General features: G+C 43.1%; 1 protein-coding gene across 1 annotated transcript in view; it reads left to right on the forward strand.

Moving 5' to 3' along the window:
* Window positions 1–20,432, forward strand: part of CACNA1C (calcium voltage-gated channel subunit alpha1 C) — a 416,820-nt gene that overhangs the window by 325,345 nt on the left and 71,043 nt on the right. The window contains exons 19-29 of the mRNA XM_054514808.1: window positions 451–583; window positions 2,136–2,265; window positions 6,119–6,178; window positions 9,359–9,465; window positions 10,894–10,981; window positions 12,035–12,142; window positions 13,076–13,128; window positions 13,222–13,368; window positions 14,247–14,448; window positions 14,902–15,060; window positions 16,236–16,346. Coding sequence (XP_054370783.1) covers window positions 451–583; window positions 2,136–2,265; window positions 6,119–6,178; window positions 9,359–9,465; window positions 10,894–10,981; window positions 12,035–12,142; window positions 13,076–13,128; window positions 13,222–13,368; window positions 14,247–14,448; window positions 14,902–15,060; window positions 16,236–16,346 — 1,298 coding nt within the window. The remainder of the gene's footprint in view (window positions 1–450; window positions 584–2,135; window positions 2,266–6,118; window positions 6,179–9,358; window positions 9,466–10,893; window positions 10,982–12,034; window positions 12,143–13,075; window positions 13,129–13,221; window positions 13,369–14,246; window positions 14,449–14,901; window positions 15,061–16,235; window positions 16,347–20,432) is intronic.

Here is a 20,432-nt window from a genome sequence, read left to right on the forward strand (position 1 = left end):
CAACTGTGGTCCTCAAATGCAAAAGCTTTCTGCAAGAGGAAGGCAATTTTTAATTTTCTGTGTCCATGGAAAATAAGAAAACAAATAATGGATCTAGACCTAAGAAAGAAAGATTCAAATGAGCCATTAGAAGACAAACCTTAGAAAAGCCATATAAAACAAACCTTTCTGTTTGTTTTTTGCAGAAGGAACTGTGAGGCATCTGAGGAGAGTGTTTTGAGGATGTTGTAGGTTTACCAGCACTAATGGTTTTACAGAGAGACAAGACCAGGGTCTGCCAGGGTGAGCACTGGGTAAAGGGCACTGCCTCAAAGGAAGGAAGGGCAAGGAGACTCAAGGCTTCAGCATCCTCTTTTAATGGTTTTTAGCTCTAGTTTTGACAGAGACAAATGCCTCAGCTCATTGGAATGGGTTGTGTGTTGCAATAAAAGACAAAAATGCTTCTTGCAGCAGAGGAAGATGAGGAAGAACCCGAGATGCCTGTCGGCCCTCGACCTCGCCCGATGTCTGAGCTGCACCTCAAGGAAAAGGCTGTGCCCATGCCTGATGCCAGTGCTTTTTTCATCTTCAGTCCTAACAACAGGTACTTGAGAGATTGGTTAGCCAGAAGAAAGAGGTGAAGGGCTGGTACCCCTTTCACATTGGGCCACAAAGGCGATGAGGTGCAGAGCTCCCTTTCAGCAGTTCGTGCCTGAGGCTTCCTTTGACCCACCTCTCCTTTAAGGCATGGAATCCTCTGAAACCACAACTGTAGGGAAAATATTCAATGGGAGTTCATGGCACATGCAAGGCTGATTGAGGACACAAATCATGAAAGCTTCAGAAATAAGGGACACAGAGGCAAATCAGTAATTGGAATTTCCTGACACATTCAGGTCCAAACTGCAGGAGAGCCATCATGCAATCAATCAAGTGGGAGGTAGAAGTTTCCTGTCCTAAGGGCTGCCCAAAATCCACTCCCAGTAGGGAGCTCATGTGTCTCTGCTCATTGCTGCACATCAAGAATGAGCAAAAAAGAGGAAATGAGAGGGGGAGGAGAGTCCATAGCTCTGAGAGGAGCCTAGGGAGCACAGTCCTCCTCTCACACTTCACCCATGGGCTCCTGCAATGCAGGATGTGTTGTCACACCTGCCTTTCCAGAACAGATGTGCAGGACCTGTGGGTGGAGGGCAGTTAGGAGCCAGGTGAGTTTATCTTTGCAAGGGTACAGCAGTGAGCTCACTGCCCAATGCTCTGTGCAGCACCACATATTCCAGTCTCTCCTAAGGACTCAGCCTTCAAACACAGCCCAGAGGAAAGCAGGGCTGTTCCTGCATTGCTGAATTCAGAGCCAGTTTTGTCCCAGCAGAGCTTGTGCCACTCCTCCTTGGGTATGTGTAACAGGGAGGGACTGAGGATGGCTGGGGCTCGTGGACTGTAATGCTAGCTTTGCCACCCACCCCCTGTCATTTGTAGAACTAAATTAACCTCTGCAGTCATCTGTAAAATTGCTGTAATTGGAACTTGGAGCCCTAACAGCCAAGAGTAGAGCTAAATAGGTTAATGAAGTGCCTGTAGAATTATGCACAGAGCTATTATGGGGTTTAACTCCTCACATCCTGCTACCAACGTATGGAAAGTGGTGTAATGGTCTCCAGTAAGCAAGTTTGATGGGAGACTGCTCCTTCTTTACCTTCTAGTTTCCCATTAAGAGCACCAAGTGGGTCTATGTTTAGCATACAACCTGCATGGTATGATGTTTCTCAGAAGTCACTTGCTGGCCTATATCCATTTGGCCAGGCCTGTGCTCTTTAGCAAGGTAGAACCCCCCTCCCCAGGTCCTGTTGAGAGAAAGCTCAGAAAGACATTGGCACCCTAAAACATGTTTCTGGTGCCTGCCTCCTGAATGAATCAGGAATGGTTCCATAAATGAAAGCAAGGGATATAATTCTGGGCTGGCAGGTTTCAGACCACATGGAAATCACAAAAAGCTCTGTCACAGCATTGCCCTGCACACCTTGTCCCTGTGCTGGGGCAGAGGGAAGATGCTCTGCAGGGCAATCCTCCACTCCTGCTGGCAGAAGAGGAGGGGGGAAATGTTTCCAGGTCTTGCTGTTCTTTGAGAGCTAAAGTTGTGCCTCTCCCCTCTCTTGCAGGTTTCGTGTGCACTGCCATCGCATCGTTAACGATAACATCTTCACCAACCTGATCCTGTTTTTCATCTTGCTCAGCAGCATCTCCCTGGCAGCTGAGGACCCCGTGAGACACCTCTCCTTTAGGAACCAAGTATGCTCCACATCCTCCTTCCCTCACTGGGAATTGCAAGTGTGGGACAAGCTGATCATGATTTGAAGCCAGGAAAGGCAGAAGAGGCTGCATCAGAGGCTTGGGAGTGCCTGCCTTCCATGATTTCTGCCTTTTGTAGGCTGTGTGTGAAAATCATTAGGTTTTTTGCAGGAAACATGAGTCAGTGCAGAATCTGGCCTCTAGTTCACTTCAGAAGTGTGTGTAGGGAAAGGAAGAACAGGAGGCTGAAGCAAAATTATTGTTCCCTGAGATTAAAGCAGTAGAAATGAGCTTTAAAAACATTGATTGTGGATACAGATAATTCAGTTTTAAGGGATTTTCAGGTTCCCTGTGGAACATTTGTTCTGCTGCCACATGCTGTCTTTTAAACTAAAAAACCCAGGGCCTGATTTTCATTTTATTCACACTGGTGTAAATCAGGAGTAATATTCCTGAGTTTGATGCTGTCACTCTGGGGGAAATTGATGTCATCATGGTTGGAATCAGATGGTTTGAACACAAGCTGAAAAGCTATCATTAAATTTGAGATAACCCTCAAAAAATGCTGTGCTCCTCTCCTTACCTGCCTGGGGAGAGAAGAGGAAGGCATTCAGCATAAAGATACATTCTCACCCTCTTTCCTGACCATTCTTATTTGCCTTTTGAAATGTTCATTGCTCCTTTAACTTTGCCAGTGGTTGTTTCCATTAGTCAGGGGTCATTGCAGAAATGAGGAGTCAGCAGACATATCACTGCAAGGCCTCTGATTTCTGGTGTCTGCAGTGGCATTTTGGTGCCTTGATGCCTGAAGAGTTTGCTAGGATTGAAGAGTGGGATGGTTTTTCCTTGTTTAATAATACAACCTTAATTTAATGCTCCCTGAAATATCCTGGCCTGAGCATGCATTTGAACACATATGTGCATGCAGAGAAGGTGTTAATGGAAGTCTATTCCTGAGTATATCTCAGAGTGGCTTTGCATTTTGTCCTGAAGGAGGATGCTAAATAATCCAGTCAAACCTGTGCCACCAATAACCCACTTGTGCACAAATGAGGGTGCACACCATGTAGGGATAACTGAATGCCAATATGTATTAATGCTGCAGCATGTCAGCTGGCAGATGGGCTCCTGACATGCCACAGAAACTGTCACAGAGTCTGTAGCAGAGACATTTAAATGAGATGGAGAAAAAGAGTCAGAGCTGGTTGTTCTGGATTAAAGAGCTGAAGGTTTGAGGCAAAGCATTGTTTTGTGTATATGTAAAGCCACTGGTGTTGCATGAAAATCTGTGTTTAACTTTTGCAGGTACAGATGTTTAAAATGTATCATACAAGGGGACACTGGCAGGATGTTTGGGCTGTAAATGTGGCCTGCCTTGGCACTGTGACAGTAGAACAGTGAGATCCTGTCCTGCCCTGTGCCCACACGGAGGCCTGGGAGGAAAAGGAAGAAAGCAAGCTGAAATCAAGCTGAAAGCAAAGCTGCCTCTGCCTTCACTCAGCATGAGCCTGTGCTCCAGGACTTGTGCAGACTGGGGATGCTGCTGGCACAGACTATCCCAGAGCAGGAAAACAGGGACAAAAATGACAAAAAGCTGCAAAAATTGATAGAGCCCAAAGACAGCCTTGAGAAGAATTTGGGATTAATAAAAGCCCAGCAAGGGCTGGTGGAGAGGCTTGGGCTCTGCTCTTTCCTGGGGCAGGCTGTGTCCTTCTGTGTCACACAGGGCTCAGGCAGAGAGTACTTGGAAGTGCCAGCCCAGTCTGACCAAAAGCCCTTGAAGTCCGAGCAAGTGCTAAGACTGTGCTCACCATATTCTCCTGTTAGCACCTTGACAAGGTGCTCATTCCTTTCAATATGTTCCAGAGCAAGTTCATATTTAGATAATAACAAATAGGCCAGCTGATAAATGGGACTGCCTGCACAGGAGGGGCAGTGACCATTTTCATTAGGCATGACTTCATCCTTGCTAGCTGCACCTTTGGGGCCACGTTCACCAGTGTGCTCCAGATCCTTTGCAGGCCTCTGCTGAGGTAAAGCAGCAACAGGTACAGCTTAATTGCTCACTTTAATCAAGTTTGCAGCTTCTTTATGTTGCTGGAGTCATGCAAAGCAGTTAGAAAGTTCCCACAAATCTCGCCCATTGATTATAAAATAACTCCATTGATAAAATAATCAAATGTCAGGACTTACAAAGCAGCAAGGCAAAAGGATATTTCCAGTTGTAATGTAAGTAAATTAATATAGGTTAAAATCAAGATCTGTCCCTTTGAAGTGGCCCTTTCTTAATTCTCTAAGCTGCAAAATTTGATAGAGCCCAAAGACAGCCTTGAGAAGAATTTGGGATTAAAAATTGAGCAGTGACCTGGAGAATTTTGAGTTATAAGGTAGCAGTAAGTGATACATCCCCCCATTTGACATGCAGTATCTGCAATTCAATCCAGATTTGGATTGTGCTTAAATAGTGCAATGTGAAATAACCCTGGAGCTTGCAGTAGCTGCCCCTCTGCATACCAAGCTGTAAGAATTTAGCCACCTATAAATCTAAGTGAGGTTACAGGCACTGAGATACAATAAACCCCTGTGGGATGGGAGCAGGCAGTTTCTTGCTTTATGTTTATTAGTGTTTTAGCAGCAAAGGTCCAAATTTCACAAATTATCAGTTTTCTACAGCTTTCTGGTTTAAAACATGTTTATGGTAAAACAGCAGTAAACCATGGGCATGATACTTCTGATGTTCAACATTTGTAGTGTAGATAGCACTAAAGTGGAATGGGATGTTAAAATATATTGGAAACAAAGAGAGTTTAATCCTGGTCCCATAAATCAGTGAGAAAGTTCCCATTTAATGTGGGATGCCAACATATTGGCAATGAAGGACATTCCTGTCCTTGATGATGTTACTTTGAGAGCCCCTTTTCACTTCTAGACTTGTCACTGTCTCCTGTGAGGCCACTTTTTGTGGTCTGCTGTGCATGCCATGAGTTTCTCTATCACCAGGCCCAGGTTCCTGGGAATGATGAGCATTTCAGCTGGCTGGTTGTTCAGGATGCAAATAGAAAGATGCAGGATCTAAGTTAGGCACCTTTAGCAAATGAACAAATTATGGTTGCAATACAAGGGCTGGGATTCTATTCAATTGGTTATTGTTATTCATTCTTTGTTATTCATGCTAACCCAGAGCAATTCAGGACAGAGATAAGAAATAGCTAGAGTATGATTTTGCAGTTTGCTTTCCTTCCTTTGAGAGAGGCACAGGACAAGACTGAATGGAAGTTAATAAGAAGGAATCTCATGTTTTCCACTGAGAGACCAGGCATTCTTTGTACTCTCAGTTTGGAATCCTATTTGGGAAAACCCTTGAATGTTCTTTATGAGATTTAAAAAAAAAAATCCTACAGCAACCAAAAAGTTATTTTGCCTCTATAGTGCTCATGGGATTATAACTCAGGAAAGATTTCATGTAATGTGCTTCTTGTCCTCTGTGCCAGGACCTTCACTGCATTCAACAGGACCTTGTTCCAAAACCATTCCCTATAGAGTCATCCTCATTCCCTCATGAAAAGAACTCGTGCATTTGATTTTAACTGTGATTTCCCACTCAAGTGATCACTCACTGACCTACCCTCCCCACTCCTATCCCCTTTTGTTTTTACAGATTCTCTTTTATTTTGATATAGTTTTTACTGTCATTTTCACCATTGAAATTGCTCTGAAGGTAAAGTGCCCATCTTCTCTACCATTACTTGTCCCCAAGCTTTCTGGTTTTCTGCCAGTCTCTGTTGCTAACACACACGCCTGTTTGTTCTGGGTCACGCTCAGTACCACTAACCCAACTGTGCTTATTTTTCAGATCCTAGGCAATGCAGACTATGTCTTCACTAGTATCTTTACATTAGAAATTATTCTTAAGGTAACCAATCTGAGAAATACACTTGTTTTCTTCTTTTCTTTCTCTTTCTTTCTTTCTTTCGCTCTCTTTTTCTTTTCTTTTTTTTTTTAACCCCATTATTATCTCTGCACAAAGGGTTGTTTTTCTTTTCATTTGACATTTCTGTAGTTGCTTTAAAAGTCTCCTGGGGAATTTTCATATTCAGACTGGTAATTGAGGGCCTATAGCAAAATAATGCTTTTTAGGGGAATCACAATGAAAGGATGCAATGTTGGGAAACATAAGAGAGGACCAAGAAAAAGGCCATCCCCTGATAAATTTCTCCCTCTACCCTGGCCAGTCTTTCCAAAACATGATTTTTCTGCTCTGCAAGAAACTCTGAATGCACACACTTCTTACACAGGCAAAGAGAAGGTCTCTATTCTGCAGAAACCAGCCCAAAGGGTGGCTGATGACTTCTGTGAGCACAGTGAAGTAGGAGGCAGGGAGCACAGTGCAAAACCTCACTTTTTAGGTGTAGAGAGAGAGTCAAGAGTACAAATCCCTGAGACACCAAGGACGGTAGCTGCCAATGAAAATTGCTGCACCAAAACCCAGCTTCCCATTTCCCCGAACGTGCTCTATACCAAGGGGAATGCACAGGAGAATGGTTTAGCTTGGAAGAAAATAAAAATAGGCTGCCTTGTTCTTAACTCTAATTTTCTCAAATTGGTAGGCTAATAATTTAAATAACAGTAATTGAGTGAAGTTCTGGCTTTCTAAATGCTAGGTTCACTTGGCAGCTGTTTTGGTTTTTTTTTCTCAGCAAGCTAGTTCTAAGTGCTGGCAGGCAGTGCCTTAGAGTTGCTCAAATTTTCAGCTCAAGACCCTAATAACAGTATCTATATGGAAGGCTGGCAAGCAGGGTGGCCCCAGCACATTTTTATAGAGAAACGTGCTTTTTTTGATATGACTTGAAATTACCAAAGCCATAATGTTCTCCAGGGAGATGTACACATTATGCCTGCGTGCAGTTTGCATCTGTGTTTACACAATAAATCTGGATGTGCACAGATCACATGGCAGATCCAAAAGGCCTGTCAAGAAAAGGAAAATATCCCGACAGCGACGTTTAAAAATGAAACAATAGTTCAAGGTTACCTGTTTGGACTCACAATTACTAATTCTGCTTGCTCTGATGGAAGTGGTAACATTCCTAATGATTTCAGTGGAAGCAGAACTTAACCCAGCCTGGGCCTTCCCAAGGTCCTCCTGTTAACTTCAGTGATTTATGACAACATCCCTGGATATTCTTTAAGTTAAGTGGGAGAATAGTGCAAGGACCATAAGTTTAAGTCACTAAGAGCTTGGTTTCTCAGTGCATGTTTCTCTGCTGCCTTCACTGAGCACATTGTTTTGCAAAACAGCAAAGTTAATGTAGGTGGTGAAAACAAAAGAATGAATGGCCATGGGATGTTCAAGGCTGTAGAGGAACAAGCTTCATCTGCCCCCATGTTGCTTATAACAACACCTGCATTCTGGTGGATGTTGGCAAGGTGACTGCCAAGGATATTTAACTGGCATCCTAAAAGGCTGTAACTTGTTTTATGCCCCAGGTAGGAGGCGGATAGAGATTATACACTCTATGAGAGTCTCTTCTGAGATGACAAAATCCCTCAAAAGGCTTGAGAGAACCACAGTTTGTACTGAACTTAAACTCAGCAGAGCTTCCCCTCCTGATTTCAATGGTGTCTTTCTTTCAAGATTGCCATACAAAATCTAACCAGTAAAGGGCATCTTTACCACCTTTGTTATGGCAAGAACCCCTCCTCCCTTCCCCAACTGAATGTGTCTATAAGTATAAATTCTAAGCCAAGACCAGAGTTTATACTTCCTCCCCTTCTAATTTCTGTCTGATTGATAGCCAGTTGCCTGTCATGGATGTTTGGTGAAGAAAATAATCCAATATACCATGTGCCCTTCAACTTTGCTCTGAATAAAATTGTCACAGGCTGGAAACTTCCAGCCAATACACCATCCTGAGCTACTGGTGGGAGCCAGAAAACTCCAGTTTGACTTTCCAGTTCACACTTCTCAGCTGGAAGTCTGGCTACAGCTCAGTGTCGTGGTGTCCACCTCGGGTTACTTTAGACACCTAACTTAAATGAGATTCAGAGGACCAAACTTAGAAGCCTGTATTCCTGGATGGGAATGAGAATTCCTCATGAAGGAACATTAGCACTTGTGGGGATGGGGTTTCTTCAAAGCAGCTACATTAGATCATCATCAAATCTAAGGTAGGTGGTACAAATAACCCCATCAGCTCACCCTCTTTAACTGTGCCAGGCTCATTTAGTCACATTGGGTAAGAGAACTTTGTTTACACTGTCACTCAATCCAGCTCTGGAGCTGTGACATCCTCCTCAAAGCCAGCAGGTTTTCAATACCCCATCACACCCAGGCAGGGCAGAGTTTCCCTTGCAAAATATGTAACTGTTTTCCCTCCCTCTGCCCAGTGATGTTGATAATGATTATCTCCACAAAGAAATTGCTCTGTTCCAAGGAGTACAGACTGGGCTCTGCAAGGAAAACTAAAGGGAAAATGCAACTACATCTAGAGTAAAAATTAATAGGAAAAGGGATGTGGCATTGAGCTGAACAGAAGGACCAAGCTGAAGAGAGCAGTAATTCCTCCTGTTTTTTCAGTTCAGCTCTAAAGTGTCTTATCCCTGAGGGATTCTGTTCTTCCTTCATGAAGCGAAGAGCAGTCAACTGTCTACTGCAGCTGGTCTAAGTACTGAAAAGCATTACAGAAGAACCCATTTTATTTTGTATTTTCTATTCAATTCTTCTAGAGAGGCCTTTATATAACACAAGTATCCTGTGTCACTGAAGAAAAAGGGAAAAGCATATGATTGCAAAGAGTACTTTTTGCAAACAGTCACTCTGCTGCTTTGCTAATTCTAAATGTTATGTACCCAGTGCACTTAAAGTGCATATTTTCCTCTCTTTCTTTAGTTAGGCCTTTCACAGTTATCTTGCTGTCTTTTTCACTCTCTTTTCTTTCCATTGGGGCTCAACTTCTCCTTTGGGGTCTGGGGGTAAATTGTCTGCCAACAATAGAAATACTGCCCCCTCCCCAGTTATCCACTCTGAGCATAGCCAGGTGGGTTTGGCTCTTGAGCAGCTGCTGATGGCAAAGTGTGTTTGTGCTCCCTGCAGATGACTGCCTACGGGGCTTTCCTCCACAAGGGCTCCTTCTGCAGGAACTATTTCAACATCTTGGACCTGCTGGTGGTCAGCGTTTCTCTCATCTCCTTTGGGATCCAGTGAGTGAGCTATTTCCAGCTAGCTGGTTTTGGGGTGGGGATTGTAGGGCTGGGCTGGGAGGGATGGCTCAGGCTCGTTGTTTTATCTGATTTTTCTCATTAGCCTTTTGGGGTATTCATGAGGTGTTTTTCTCAGATGGTTCAAGGCCATTAAAATTCATTCTCAAGGGAGGAGGTAGTAACTGGGAAATGCTACTCTGGTGACCTGGAGGGGGGAATCTTTCAGAAAGAGCAAATGAGAACAAAAAATGGGTGTATTGAGAATCATGACACTTAGCTTTGTTCCAAGGCCTTTGTTTCACTGTATCAGTTCAGGACAGTTCAGTGACTTATGGTTCCCTCCTAGACTTTTCATAACCTCTTTGGAAAATGAGGTTGATAATGTTTTCCTACTTCCTAAGATGCTGTGAGTCTCAGTCAATGGAAGGCCATCAAGCACTTGAAAAATTTCATGAGACTCTTCAGAGTGGTAGTGGCTGTTCTGTCATGCTGTTTTCCTTTAGTTCATCTTTTAATTTACTTAGTAATTTATGGATTTACTCAACTATGTGTTGGGTAGGAAGTTCCCTAATTAGTTTCATATCTGGTAAGAAACAAGCTCCCAGTTGTTACCATCATAGGTTAGCAGCTCACATAAGTTGCACACTAAGTCAAGTAGGGCAATTTGTAGGGTCCATTGGGCTTTCAGTCACAGTCTTAAGAATGGCACAGGTCTTCTTTTGACCTGCTGTTTCTTTCTTACAGACCTAAGTCAGACTCTTGGTGTGTTAACATTAAAACTGTTCCCAAAGTCAGTAGGAGAAAATGATGTCATTGAGCACGAGGAAGATTCTCATTCAGGGTTTTAGTCTTGGAAGGTGCAGAGAGCTCTGCTGCAGAAGATAGTTGTGTTCAGTACTTAAAAGTGAGCACATAAGTCATCCTAACCAATTCAATGGGAGCTTTCACATCCTTAAATTTATGTACGCACTTTGATTTGTGGGTTCAGGGGCCAGACGCACTGTAGGATCAAACTCCAGGTGGATAGTCTACCTTTAATGCTGGAGTCTCCTGGACTTTTCAGTCTCAATGAATATTTCAGTGGAGTGCTTCTTTGAGCCTTATCTGAAAATGCCTTGGTAATGACTAGATCTTGGCACAATTTCTATAGCATAGATATCTACAGAATGTTTGCCCTGCTCTAAAAATACACCTTGCCCATGTTCCATTCCCCCTCCATTAATAGAGCAGAGATTATGGAATCCAGAACAAGCAGTCAGACCTCTGAAGAAAACAGAGAAATTGGTTTCCTTACTCCTGAAGTGCCCTGGCAAAGAGTTGAATAAATCCCTTATGCAGTCTCAGGCTGTGCAGAATTTCAAAGGTCTGTCCTTGCTGCACACTCCCCACATTGCTGTGTCTCTCAAACCTTCCAATACTTTCTTTCAGGTCCAGTGCCATTAATGTGGTGAAGATCCTGCGTGTTCTGCGGGTCCTCAGGCCACTGAGGGCCATCAACAGAGCCAAAGGACTAAAGGTTAGAAAAGTCCAAGTGCATTCTAAAAACTATAAATTCAGGTTATTTCAGGCTACAAGGGCTTTTGCAGTGGTTCAAGTAATGTTTCAGTAGAATCAGCAGTATGGTTGAGGTTGGAAGGGACCTGCTCAAGCAGGGCTACTGAGGGCCCAGGCTTTAGAGTATCTCCAAGGAGAGAAACTCCACAACCTCTCTGGATGACCTGTTCCAATGCTCAGTCACCCTGACAGTAGAAGTGCTTCTCAATGTTCAGATAAAGCTACTCTGTTTCAATTTGTGCCTGTTGTCCTGTCAGTGGGAACCACTGGAAAGAGCCTGGCTCCGCCTCCTCTGCATCCTCCCTTCAGCCATTAATATGCTGAAATATTGACCAGATTCCCCTGAGCCTCCTCTCAGCTCTCTCAGCCTTTTCTCACCCCAATCCCTTAAGTCATCTCTGTGGCTCTTTGCTGGACTGGACTTCCTCCAGTATGTCCACAGTTCTCTTGTGCTGAGGAGCCAGAGCTAGACCCGGTACGACAAGCACAGCCTCACCAGTGCTGAGTAAAGGGGAGGAATCCTTTTTAAAAACCTCCTTCAACTTATTAAAATCTTGCCTAATGTTGCCCAGGATAGCACTTGCCATCTTTGTAGTGAAGGCTCATATTTAACTTTGTGTCCACCAGCTCCTTTTCTGACAAGCTGCTTTTCAGCTGAATGGCCCCATCAGCCCAGAGGTGAAATGATGTGGTTTTCTGAGGTTACAGATGGGCCCACAACCCTAAGCATAACCTTTCTGTATTAGATAAACTCCTTCCTATGTGCTGGTGGGTGCCCAAATATGCAGGAAGTTTCAGAGAGCTGAGTTCTGGTATTTTCCTACCCCTTTCTGCATCCTTCTAAAAATACAGCAAGGAATTAAATAAGTTGGTCCCCTTTCCTTAGACATTACTTGGGTAATGGGTACAGCTTAAATAATTTTTTCTTGTTATTTTTATTCTTGGGCTTCTCCCTTAGCCAGAGCAGTTGAGAACAATCCCACAAGTGACTTTTGTTCCTCTCTCCCCTTGGCAGCACGTGGTCCAGTGTGTGTTTGTTGCCATCCGAACCATCGGGAACATTGTGATTGTCACCACTTTGCTGCAGTTCATGTTTGCCTGCATTGGAGTTCAGCTGTTTAAGGTAAAACCATTGGACCCATTCATTCATCCATTACATTGGGCTGTATTCAGGGATGGGGAGAAAAACAGCATAAAAAGCCTGAGGAAGGGAAATTGGGGTCTGTTGTGTGTAATAAGCAAGACATTTGGGGCACTGTCAGTGTTACCTGGGCTTCTGCTACCAGCAGTTCTCCAAAACTGAGCCAGGCATATCCAGAACTCTTGCCCATCATCTGTGATCAGAATAAATGATCAGTAATGTTGTTCTTCCCTGAACAGCTTTACATTGGCATGACATGGCCCCGGGAAGGTGAAGGGGGCTGCTCAAGAGGATTGTTCCTTGCAGGCTCTCTGCCTCCCATCTTGCAGAGGAAAGGGCATAGCAGATGACCATGAGGGGTTGTTCTTTCCCTTCTTTATGTCTGCTTTTATCTCCCTTTGCCTTTCACCACCCTCCTGACAAATGCTGAGGACGTACACATTTGTGGTATTTGTGAGGTGCCCTGGACAGAGGAGGAATTGAGAATCTGTCTCCATGCTCTTAGACGGCTAATATAATATAATATAATATAATATAATATAATATAATATAATATAATATCTAAAGAATAGAGAAAGGATACAGCCAGAAGGCTACAAAGAATGATAATCAAAACTCGTGACTCTCTCTTCCAGAGTCCTGACACAGCCTGACCATGATTGGTCATTAAGTTAAAACAATTCACATGAAACCAATCAAACAATGACCAGTTGGTAAACAGTGTCCAAACCACATTCCAAAGCAGCAAAACACAAGAGAAGCAAATCAGATAATTATTGTTTTCATTTTCTCTGAGGCTTCTCAGCTTCCCAGGATAAGAAATCCTGGCAAAGGGATTTTTCCAGAAAATATGATGGTGACACATATAAAAGTACCATACAAGCAGAAGCCTCATTTGTCTTTCTTCCTTTCTAGGGCAAGCTGTACAGCTGCACTGACAGCTCCAAGCAGACAGAAGCAGAATGCAGGTGGGTCTGAGCTTTTCCAATCCCTGCCCTTGGCTGCCCGCGGCGCCTGGCGGTGCAGGTGTGCCACGTTGTGTCTGCCCTCTCCCCCCACAGAGGGTACTACATCACCTACAAGGATGGGGAGGTCAGCCAGCCCATGATACAGCCCCGCAGCTGGGAGAACAGCAAGTTCGACTTCGACAACGTCCTGACTGCCATGATGGCCCTCTTCACCGTCTCCACCTTTGAGGGCTGGCCAGAGTGAGTGTTTCTGGGACCAGCACAACACTAGCAATGCCCTCATTCATTTCAAAAGATAAAATTCAAAGGCAGAGCATAGTCTTTCCCTTTCTAAGTATTTAAATAAGTCCACAGCTTTAAATATAGCAGTAGTAGCACTGCAGTATTATGTACTTTGTAAATTCCTCAGGGCCTGCAGGGATTTCTGTTACTGTACTTGTAAACAGTGTAAAGCACTGTCTCTAGTTCTTAAAAGATGATTTCCATTAGTAGCAGTGATACTAATATTTGTTAGCATTATTGTGTGTATAAATGAATGCAAAATGCAGATCAGGTCCTTTCCAGCATTGCCAGGTTTCAGTCTCCCCATGGAGCCAGCAGGGCAATGTGAAACACCTCCTCTGCAGTACTGGCACACATGGGGTGTCTGTCCAGGTCCTGCTGTCTGTGCCCCTGGAGCTGGGGACTCCCACAGAATCACTCAGGGTGACGTGGACATGCAGGGGCTGACCCTGACCTGTGTCACCAAGTGATGCCACAGCAGTGTTAACAACTGGGACTGTGTCTGTTTTCCCAACTCCTGGGATCCCCTTTTCTCACAAAACTCAGTTCCCAATAACTCTGTTGGGACTTCCCTGTCTTTTGTTACCTGAAGAACATGATTTTGTTCAACTATGAAGACATTTCACCCCTGAACAGGTTCAAATGTAGAATTAGTAAGAGCTAGGTCTTCTCCTCTGCAAGCTTTGCACTCAGATCAGTGCAAGTCTGTACATCTCTGAGTGAATTATTTTTGATACAAGTGGAAGAAAATCACAAAGTTAAACTTTATAACATCACCTATAAGGCCTCAAGGCAGTTGCAGATTTTCTCTGCATTTGGCTCCTGTTTGCTTTCAGGTTGCTGTATAGGTCCATTGATTCCCACATGGAGGATGTGGGACCCATCTATAATCACAGGGTTGAGATCTCCATCTTCTTTATTATCTACATCATCATCATTGCTTTCTTCATGATGAACATCTTCGTTGGTTTCGTCATCGTCACATTTCAGGAACAAGGAGAACAAGAGTACAAGAACTGTGAGCTGGACAAAAACCAGGTAATTTACAATACCCTGCTGTCAACAAAGGTAGAAAAGGCATTGAGAATAAGCTTTTAATAGATAAATGCATACAGAGAGGAAAATGTTAAGCTTGCCAACAAGATAGAACTGTAAGCTGGCTTTGCTGACATCTTTTAGGAGTCAGGTAGAAAAAAAATCTTGCTGTAAGATTTGCTCAAGGGACAATTACTTAAAAATGTTTGCTGTACCGTTTGTTTCACTGAGACTAGAAGAGCGCAACAGCAGTGTCTGGCCAAAGTAATTGCATGTAGAATTCTTAAACAGGTAGAATGTGCGCATTCACATTGTGACCTAATAGAAATTCCTCAACTAAGCTTTTTAATTTCAGAAAAAAAACTTGAAACATTGTATTTTTAATTACATTTGAAGGTAGCTGACCACCCTGATATTTTGGGTTTGAGTTTTAAATGTACCCTGCCTCTCCCACAGCGCCAGTGTGTTGAGTATGCCCTGAAAGCCCGGCCTCTGCGGAGATACATCCCTAAAAACCAGTACCAGTACAAAGTTTGGTATGTGGTCAACTCCACCTATTTTGAATACCTGATGTTCGTTCTGATCCTGCTGAACACCATCTGCCTGGCCATGCAAGTAAGTGAGCAAGCAGAAAACCTCCAGGTGATGAAGTAGTAGACTTTGCTGGGGGAAATGCACAAATGGCTGAAGTTGAGACCTACTTTGACCTTCACACCATGTGTTGAGGGAGAGGGACAAGCACGTTAAAAAAAAAAACAAAACATTGTACCCTGTTCACTTCTGATGACATTTAGTTGAAATAAGGAACTAATTCTCACCCTCTTCCTGCTAATAACTGACTCTTTCAACAATTCTGTTTTAACTCCTTAAAACCAAACAAATTTATTGTTTTTAAACAGAGTCCTGCAAGTACTAGAGCTTTTCAAGAAAAATGTTGAAAATGTCTCAACACTATTTTTCTCAGCCTTGCATTCAGCTGCAGCTGAATTGTTTTATCTGAAACTGCTTTGAATAAATCACCCTGTGCCAATACAGATCATGAAAATCCATCCCAGCTCTTTGAAGTTTATTAAAGTTAAGTAACTACAAATGGGGTCTTGTAACATGAACTGGAAGGTGACCTTAGAATAAGGCAGTGCAATAAGTTCAAGTATCATGATCTGGAAACAGGGGTATGAAAAGTGAGGTGGCAACACTTGCAGAAGACACTGCTTGAATTAATCAATAGAAGATGGAGAGTAACTTCATAAGATCTTAATAAAGTTAAGTGAATGGGCAGCATGATTGCAAATTTAATTCAGAATTGACAAATGCAAGATAGTGATTTGAGCTGCTCGTGTGCTTTGCAGAATCCTGAATTTAGTGTAATTACTTGGGGAATGGCTGGGTATCATTATGGACAGCTCAGTGAACCCCCTGCGTGCTGTGCAGTTACAATTAAACAAAAAAGCAATCCAAGAGGGAAGGCTGAGATAAAAAACACAATTGAAGATTGTATTGTAACATTGTGCAAATTTTTAATGAGCCCTGAACTGGAATGATAAGTATGATTTTGGTAGCCACTCCTCAAAAAGATTCTTCTAAAAAGAGGAGATCAAGATCCAGGTGGCAAAAATGGATAGAGGCATGGGAGTGCTTATGAATGAAGGGAAATGGGAATTCCTAATTGAAAAAATGAAACACTCTGGGGTCTTCCTTAGAGAACCTTGGCATGAAGGGGAGGGGCCCTGTGTATTCCTGACTGCTGGCATGCCCTATCCTCACACTCTTACTGGGATGCTATTTTTCAGCACTATGGTCAGAGCTGCATGTTCAAGGAAGCCATGAACATCCTCAACATGCTCTTCACTGGGCTCTTCACTGTGGAGATGGTCCTGAAGTTAATTGCCTTCAAACCCAAGGTAGGTGCACGAGGAGTAGATTTCCCTGGCCTCTGTGTGTGTGTGCATGTGTGCGGGGCAGCTGTGAGGAGAAGGAGGAGGTGAACCTTTCTCATCTATTACCCCACCAAGATCTGAGCTGGACAGTTGCTCTCTGGATTGGAGTCTCACTTATATTTAATAACATTTTCACTGGAGAGTAGACAGACTTTAAAAAAACATCTAAAAAAAGTAAAAAAAGGCAACAGCTGCTAATAGAGATGGTTCCTAGTTTTCATTAAGTTATCACAGTGACACTCTGCTAAGGCTGTAACATGTCTTCCATTCTGAATGTTATTCCAATGCTCTCTCTCTCTGACTTTCCTTATATAATTTAAAAATAGCATCTCATGATTAGTCTCCTGACCCAAGTGAAGTTAATCAAGCATGACTCATTTTGAGTTATGAGCTTTGGAAAAAAAACGCTTCTTCTGGGAGGGCTACATCTCAGTGATGGTTTAGATTGCTCTGGTTTTGAATTTAAGACTTCATTGATAATATTCAGTACCCCAGCAGGTCCTGTCTGAAAGTATTCTCCTGTGCATTGGGCCATGATACTATGCTAGTTTAGCTGCACTGTGGGGTATGATTAGAACCTCCAAGCTCTTCTAGTTAAGTTCTCACAGCTGCTGCAGGGCAAGGACAAAGATCCTGACCTCACAGAATTACCCAAGACTTCCTTCTGTGGGATTTAAATTCAGTGATGTGTCATAAAAAGTTGAATCCAGATACCTAAATATAGGTCCCTTCGTGTCATTTCATATCTTCAGTGGTGCCTTGACATATGGAGTTGTGTCTTGAAGGATGCTTTGAAACATTGTGGAGATGGTCAAGATGCTCTCTGAAGCATCAGTTATGAATTGGTAAAAATGAGAATATTTAGGTCTGGCAGTCATGCTTGTCCTTCATGTTAAAGTTAGGGGATGACTGAATTTAGCTCCTCCCAGGTGTAATCTAACATCTTCCTCATCCTCACTTCAGAAACTTTGCTCTCCATTTCTACTGAATTTGGCCTTATTTTTTTCTTTTCAACCTCATGTTGACTTTTTCCCACCCAGCTTCTCTCTTTCTTCCACACTTTCTAGGACTTCTTCTTGTAATAGTCTTGTAATTTTATTTTTCACCCAGGCCCCATATCACTTTCCTACCTTGGATGTAGTTCTCTTGGAAGTTAGGAGCATCTTGGCAGTTCTGCTGAAGACTGGGCTGTGGAGTTTTTTTGTGAGATCTCAAAAACTTTCTTGGGAAATTTAGAAGCATCATTATCTATTTCAGCAGAGTTTTTAATTTTCAGGAAAGATCTATCTTTGATTTTTGAGATTTCACCATGTCTGTTAGCAAGCAAACTTTCTGTCACTTCATAAAAGTTTTATCTGCACACCATGTACCCAGAAGTGCGTCTCATAGGCTTTATAATGTTCTTCAGATTTTGCAGTTCTGCTTCACAGGAGATTTATAACTTTCAAGGAGATGAGAATCTCAGCAGAATTTGGTTTAGAACATTTAGGGGAGAAGTTCAACCAGGTCAAATACTGAATTCTGTACACATACAAGGAAGGCTTTACTTGACATGGTTGCTTCCAACAGTAAGGAAATGGCATTGATGGTAGTGGAAGTCCTTTCTACTTCCTGTGGTTTACTTTCCTCTGTTCAAGCTCCTTTTCAAGTTTTGCTGCACAAAAAAATACTAAAAAAAAATCAACTGAGAGTAAGCAAGTATCTCTGGAGGGCAAAACACTGAAACAGATTTCCTAAAGTAATTGTGGAATCTTTATAGTTTGAGGACTTAGAATTAAGTTGGGGGAATCTTTAATTCAAGACAGTTTAGGAATCAATGATCTGTCTTGAGACAGGCAAATGGAATAGACCACAGGGCCCCTCTCAGCCCAATTTTCCATGATTCTGTAATCTCCAAACTAAATCCCTAGCTACTACACTATAGTAAAAGTGAGAGTAAAAAAGAAATTTTCCTTATCATGAGAATAGTAGAGTCTTAATGAAGTCTTTCAAGCTAGGACTCAGACAACAACCTCAAATGAAAGAATAGCCAGCACTAACAATAAATGTTTCAAATCCTGATCTGGCCTGCATGCCAAATATGGTACTAACTCATACCCATATTTTAATTAAATACCTTAATGAAAGAAACCCCAACTTTTCAAAAATTGAAGCAAAGGATTACAGGGAAGAAAAACAAGACTGACCTTGTGAAAACAGCTAACACAGAAAAAGACTTTCCTCCTGCAGCATATTCATACTGAATTATATTAACTACCAGTTCAGTGACTCGGGTTTGGAAACACCAAATTCCTTGTGTGACTTGTCATTGTTATGTATGAGGATTTGGCTTCAGCCTTCATTCCCTGCTCTCCAAAGAAGGCAACCCCTTCTCCCACATGACCACTGGGACTGATGGGGACCAGCACTGGGGAGCGCTGTCTGCTTCTCTTCAGGTTGCACACCAGTGCTGCAGATGAACTTGGCTAGAATATGTTCTGAAGTGGGAGTTTCCAGCATGGAGAAAGTAGTTCTCTCCATCTTCTGCTTGGCTAGACCTTGTGGTCAAACTACATTTGCAGATGGAAGCTGTCCCCAGGAACACCAGCTGGGAAAGTCCAAAAGCATTTCTTTGTCACCTGGCAGAGCATCATTACCTATGCCCTCTAACCAACCAAGTGGCCCCAACAAAGAAATGACATGCTGAGTGTTATTAGTGTTTCCCAGATGGAAAATGGCAAGATGAAATGCTCATCTCTGCTGCAGACAGATTTGTCTGTCATTTCCTGAGCAGTAAAACACAAACCAGCCTTTGTTTAAGCTGCTTTGTCTCATTTTGAATTTGTGCCCAAACATCACTCTTTTCTGTGAGAAGAATACCCTAAAATAAAAGAGCTGTAAGCTTTATGACTGACAACAAGAAAGGAGGAAACTTGGTTAGCTGAAGGTGTTGTGCTCTAATGACAAGCCCCAGGAGAATGTGGCAGAACAGAACTGAGCACAGAATTGAAGCTGACAACATTCAGTCTGTTTTCTCCTTTTTTTGGGGTGCTTAACCCAGTCATGGATGCTGCAGCTTAACCTTCAACTGCAGCAAGACAAGCAGGAACTGAGTTGTGACTCTGAAGCAGCCACCACAGAGCTCTCCCTTGCACAGCCACTACCTAAAGGCACCTTGGAATGAAAGGTCTGCAGCAGCAGAACAGAGGGATGAGGACTTCTCCATCTGCACAAGGTGGAACCAGCTGCTGTTTATTCATACCTTCACCAGGGAGGGTTGGAAAGGGAACTAGGACAGATCCCTGAGGTATTGGGAGCTGCTATTGTGCTGCCTTCTCACAGAAGTCACCCCAGGGATGTGCCCATGTGGAACAGCTTTAGGGGAAGCCCAATCTGCAGAGTTCCTGCTGCTGCTCATGGTGTGGCATCCACGATTACAGACACACAGATTCAGCTGGAAATGTGTTGGGAAATCATCAAGATCATTCAAGATCATCAAGTCCAGCTGTTAAGCTACCATTGCCAAGATCCACTAAATACAATGCACACCAGTGCTACTGTGAATTACCTACATAACAACAGAAAACGTGGCAGCCTGACTGAATAGGGGTGTTTTTTTTACTGTATCCCGTTTTTTCTTCATTTCTTGTGGTGAGAGCAAGGCTTTACTTATTGAAAGGCCAGCTGTAGGAACAAGGAGCCAAGTCCAAGTCAGGGCTTGTCGCCTAACACTTACAGGAAATATGTGAAGGGAGTAGGAAGACAAGGGCTTTCCTAATTAACATACTGTTACTGCTGAGATTGCTTGCTCTGGTCAGCAAGTCCCTTTGAAACTTGTCCTTTTAGCTGGCCATCCTCTGTGAGCAGTGTTTTGGTCTGCCTGATCTCCTGGGAGGCTGTAGAGAAGAGGGGTACATCAGCTGGAGCAGCTGCTGCTGTGGCACAGTCAGTGCATGCCAGGCTGGGACAAGGCTTCTGAGAACCCTGTGGGTTTGTGTGACACTCTTTGGTGCAGAGGGTCACTTACCCCATTTTTTTGCAGGATTAATCTAAGCATTGTGTCAGACATAG

This window comes from Molothrus ater, chromosome 5, assembly GCF_012460135.2.
Source record: "Molothrus ater isolate BHLD 08-10-18 breed brown headed cowbird chromosome 5, BPBGC_Mater_1.1, whole genome shotgun sequence".
Lineage (NCBI taxonomy): Eukaryota > Metazoa > Chordata > Aves > Passeriformes > Icteridae > Molothrus > Molothrus ater.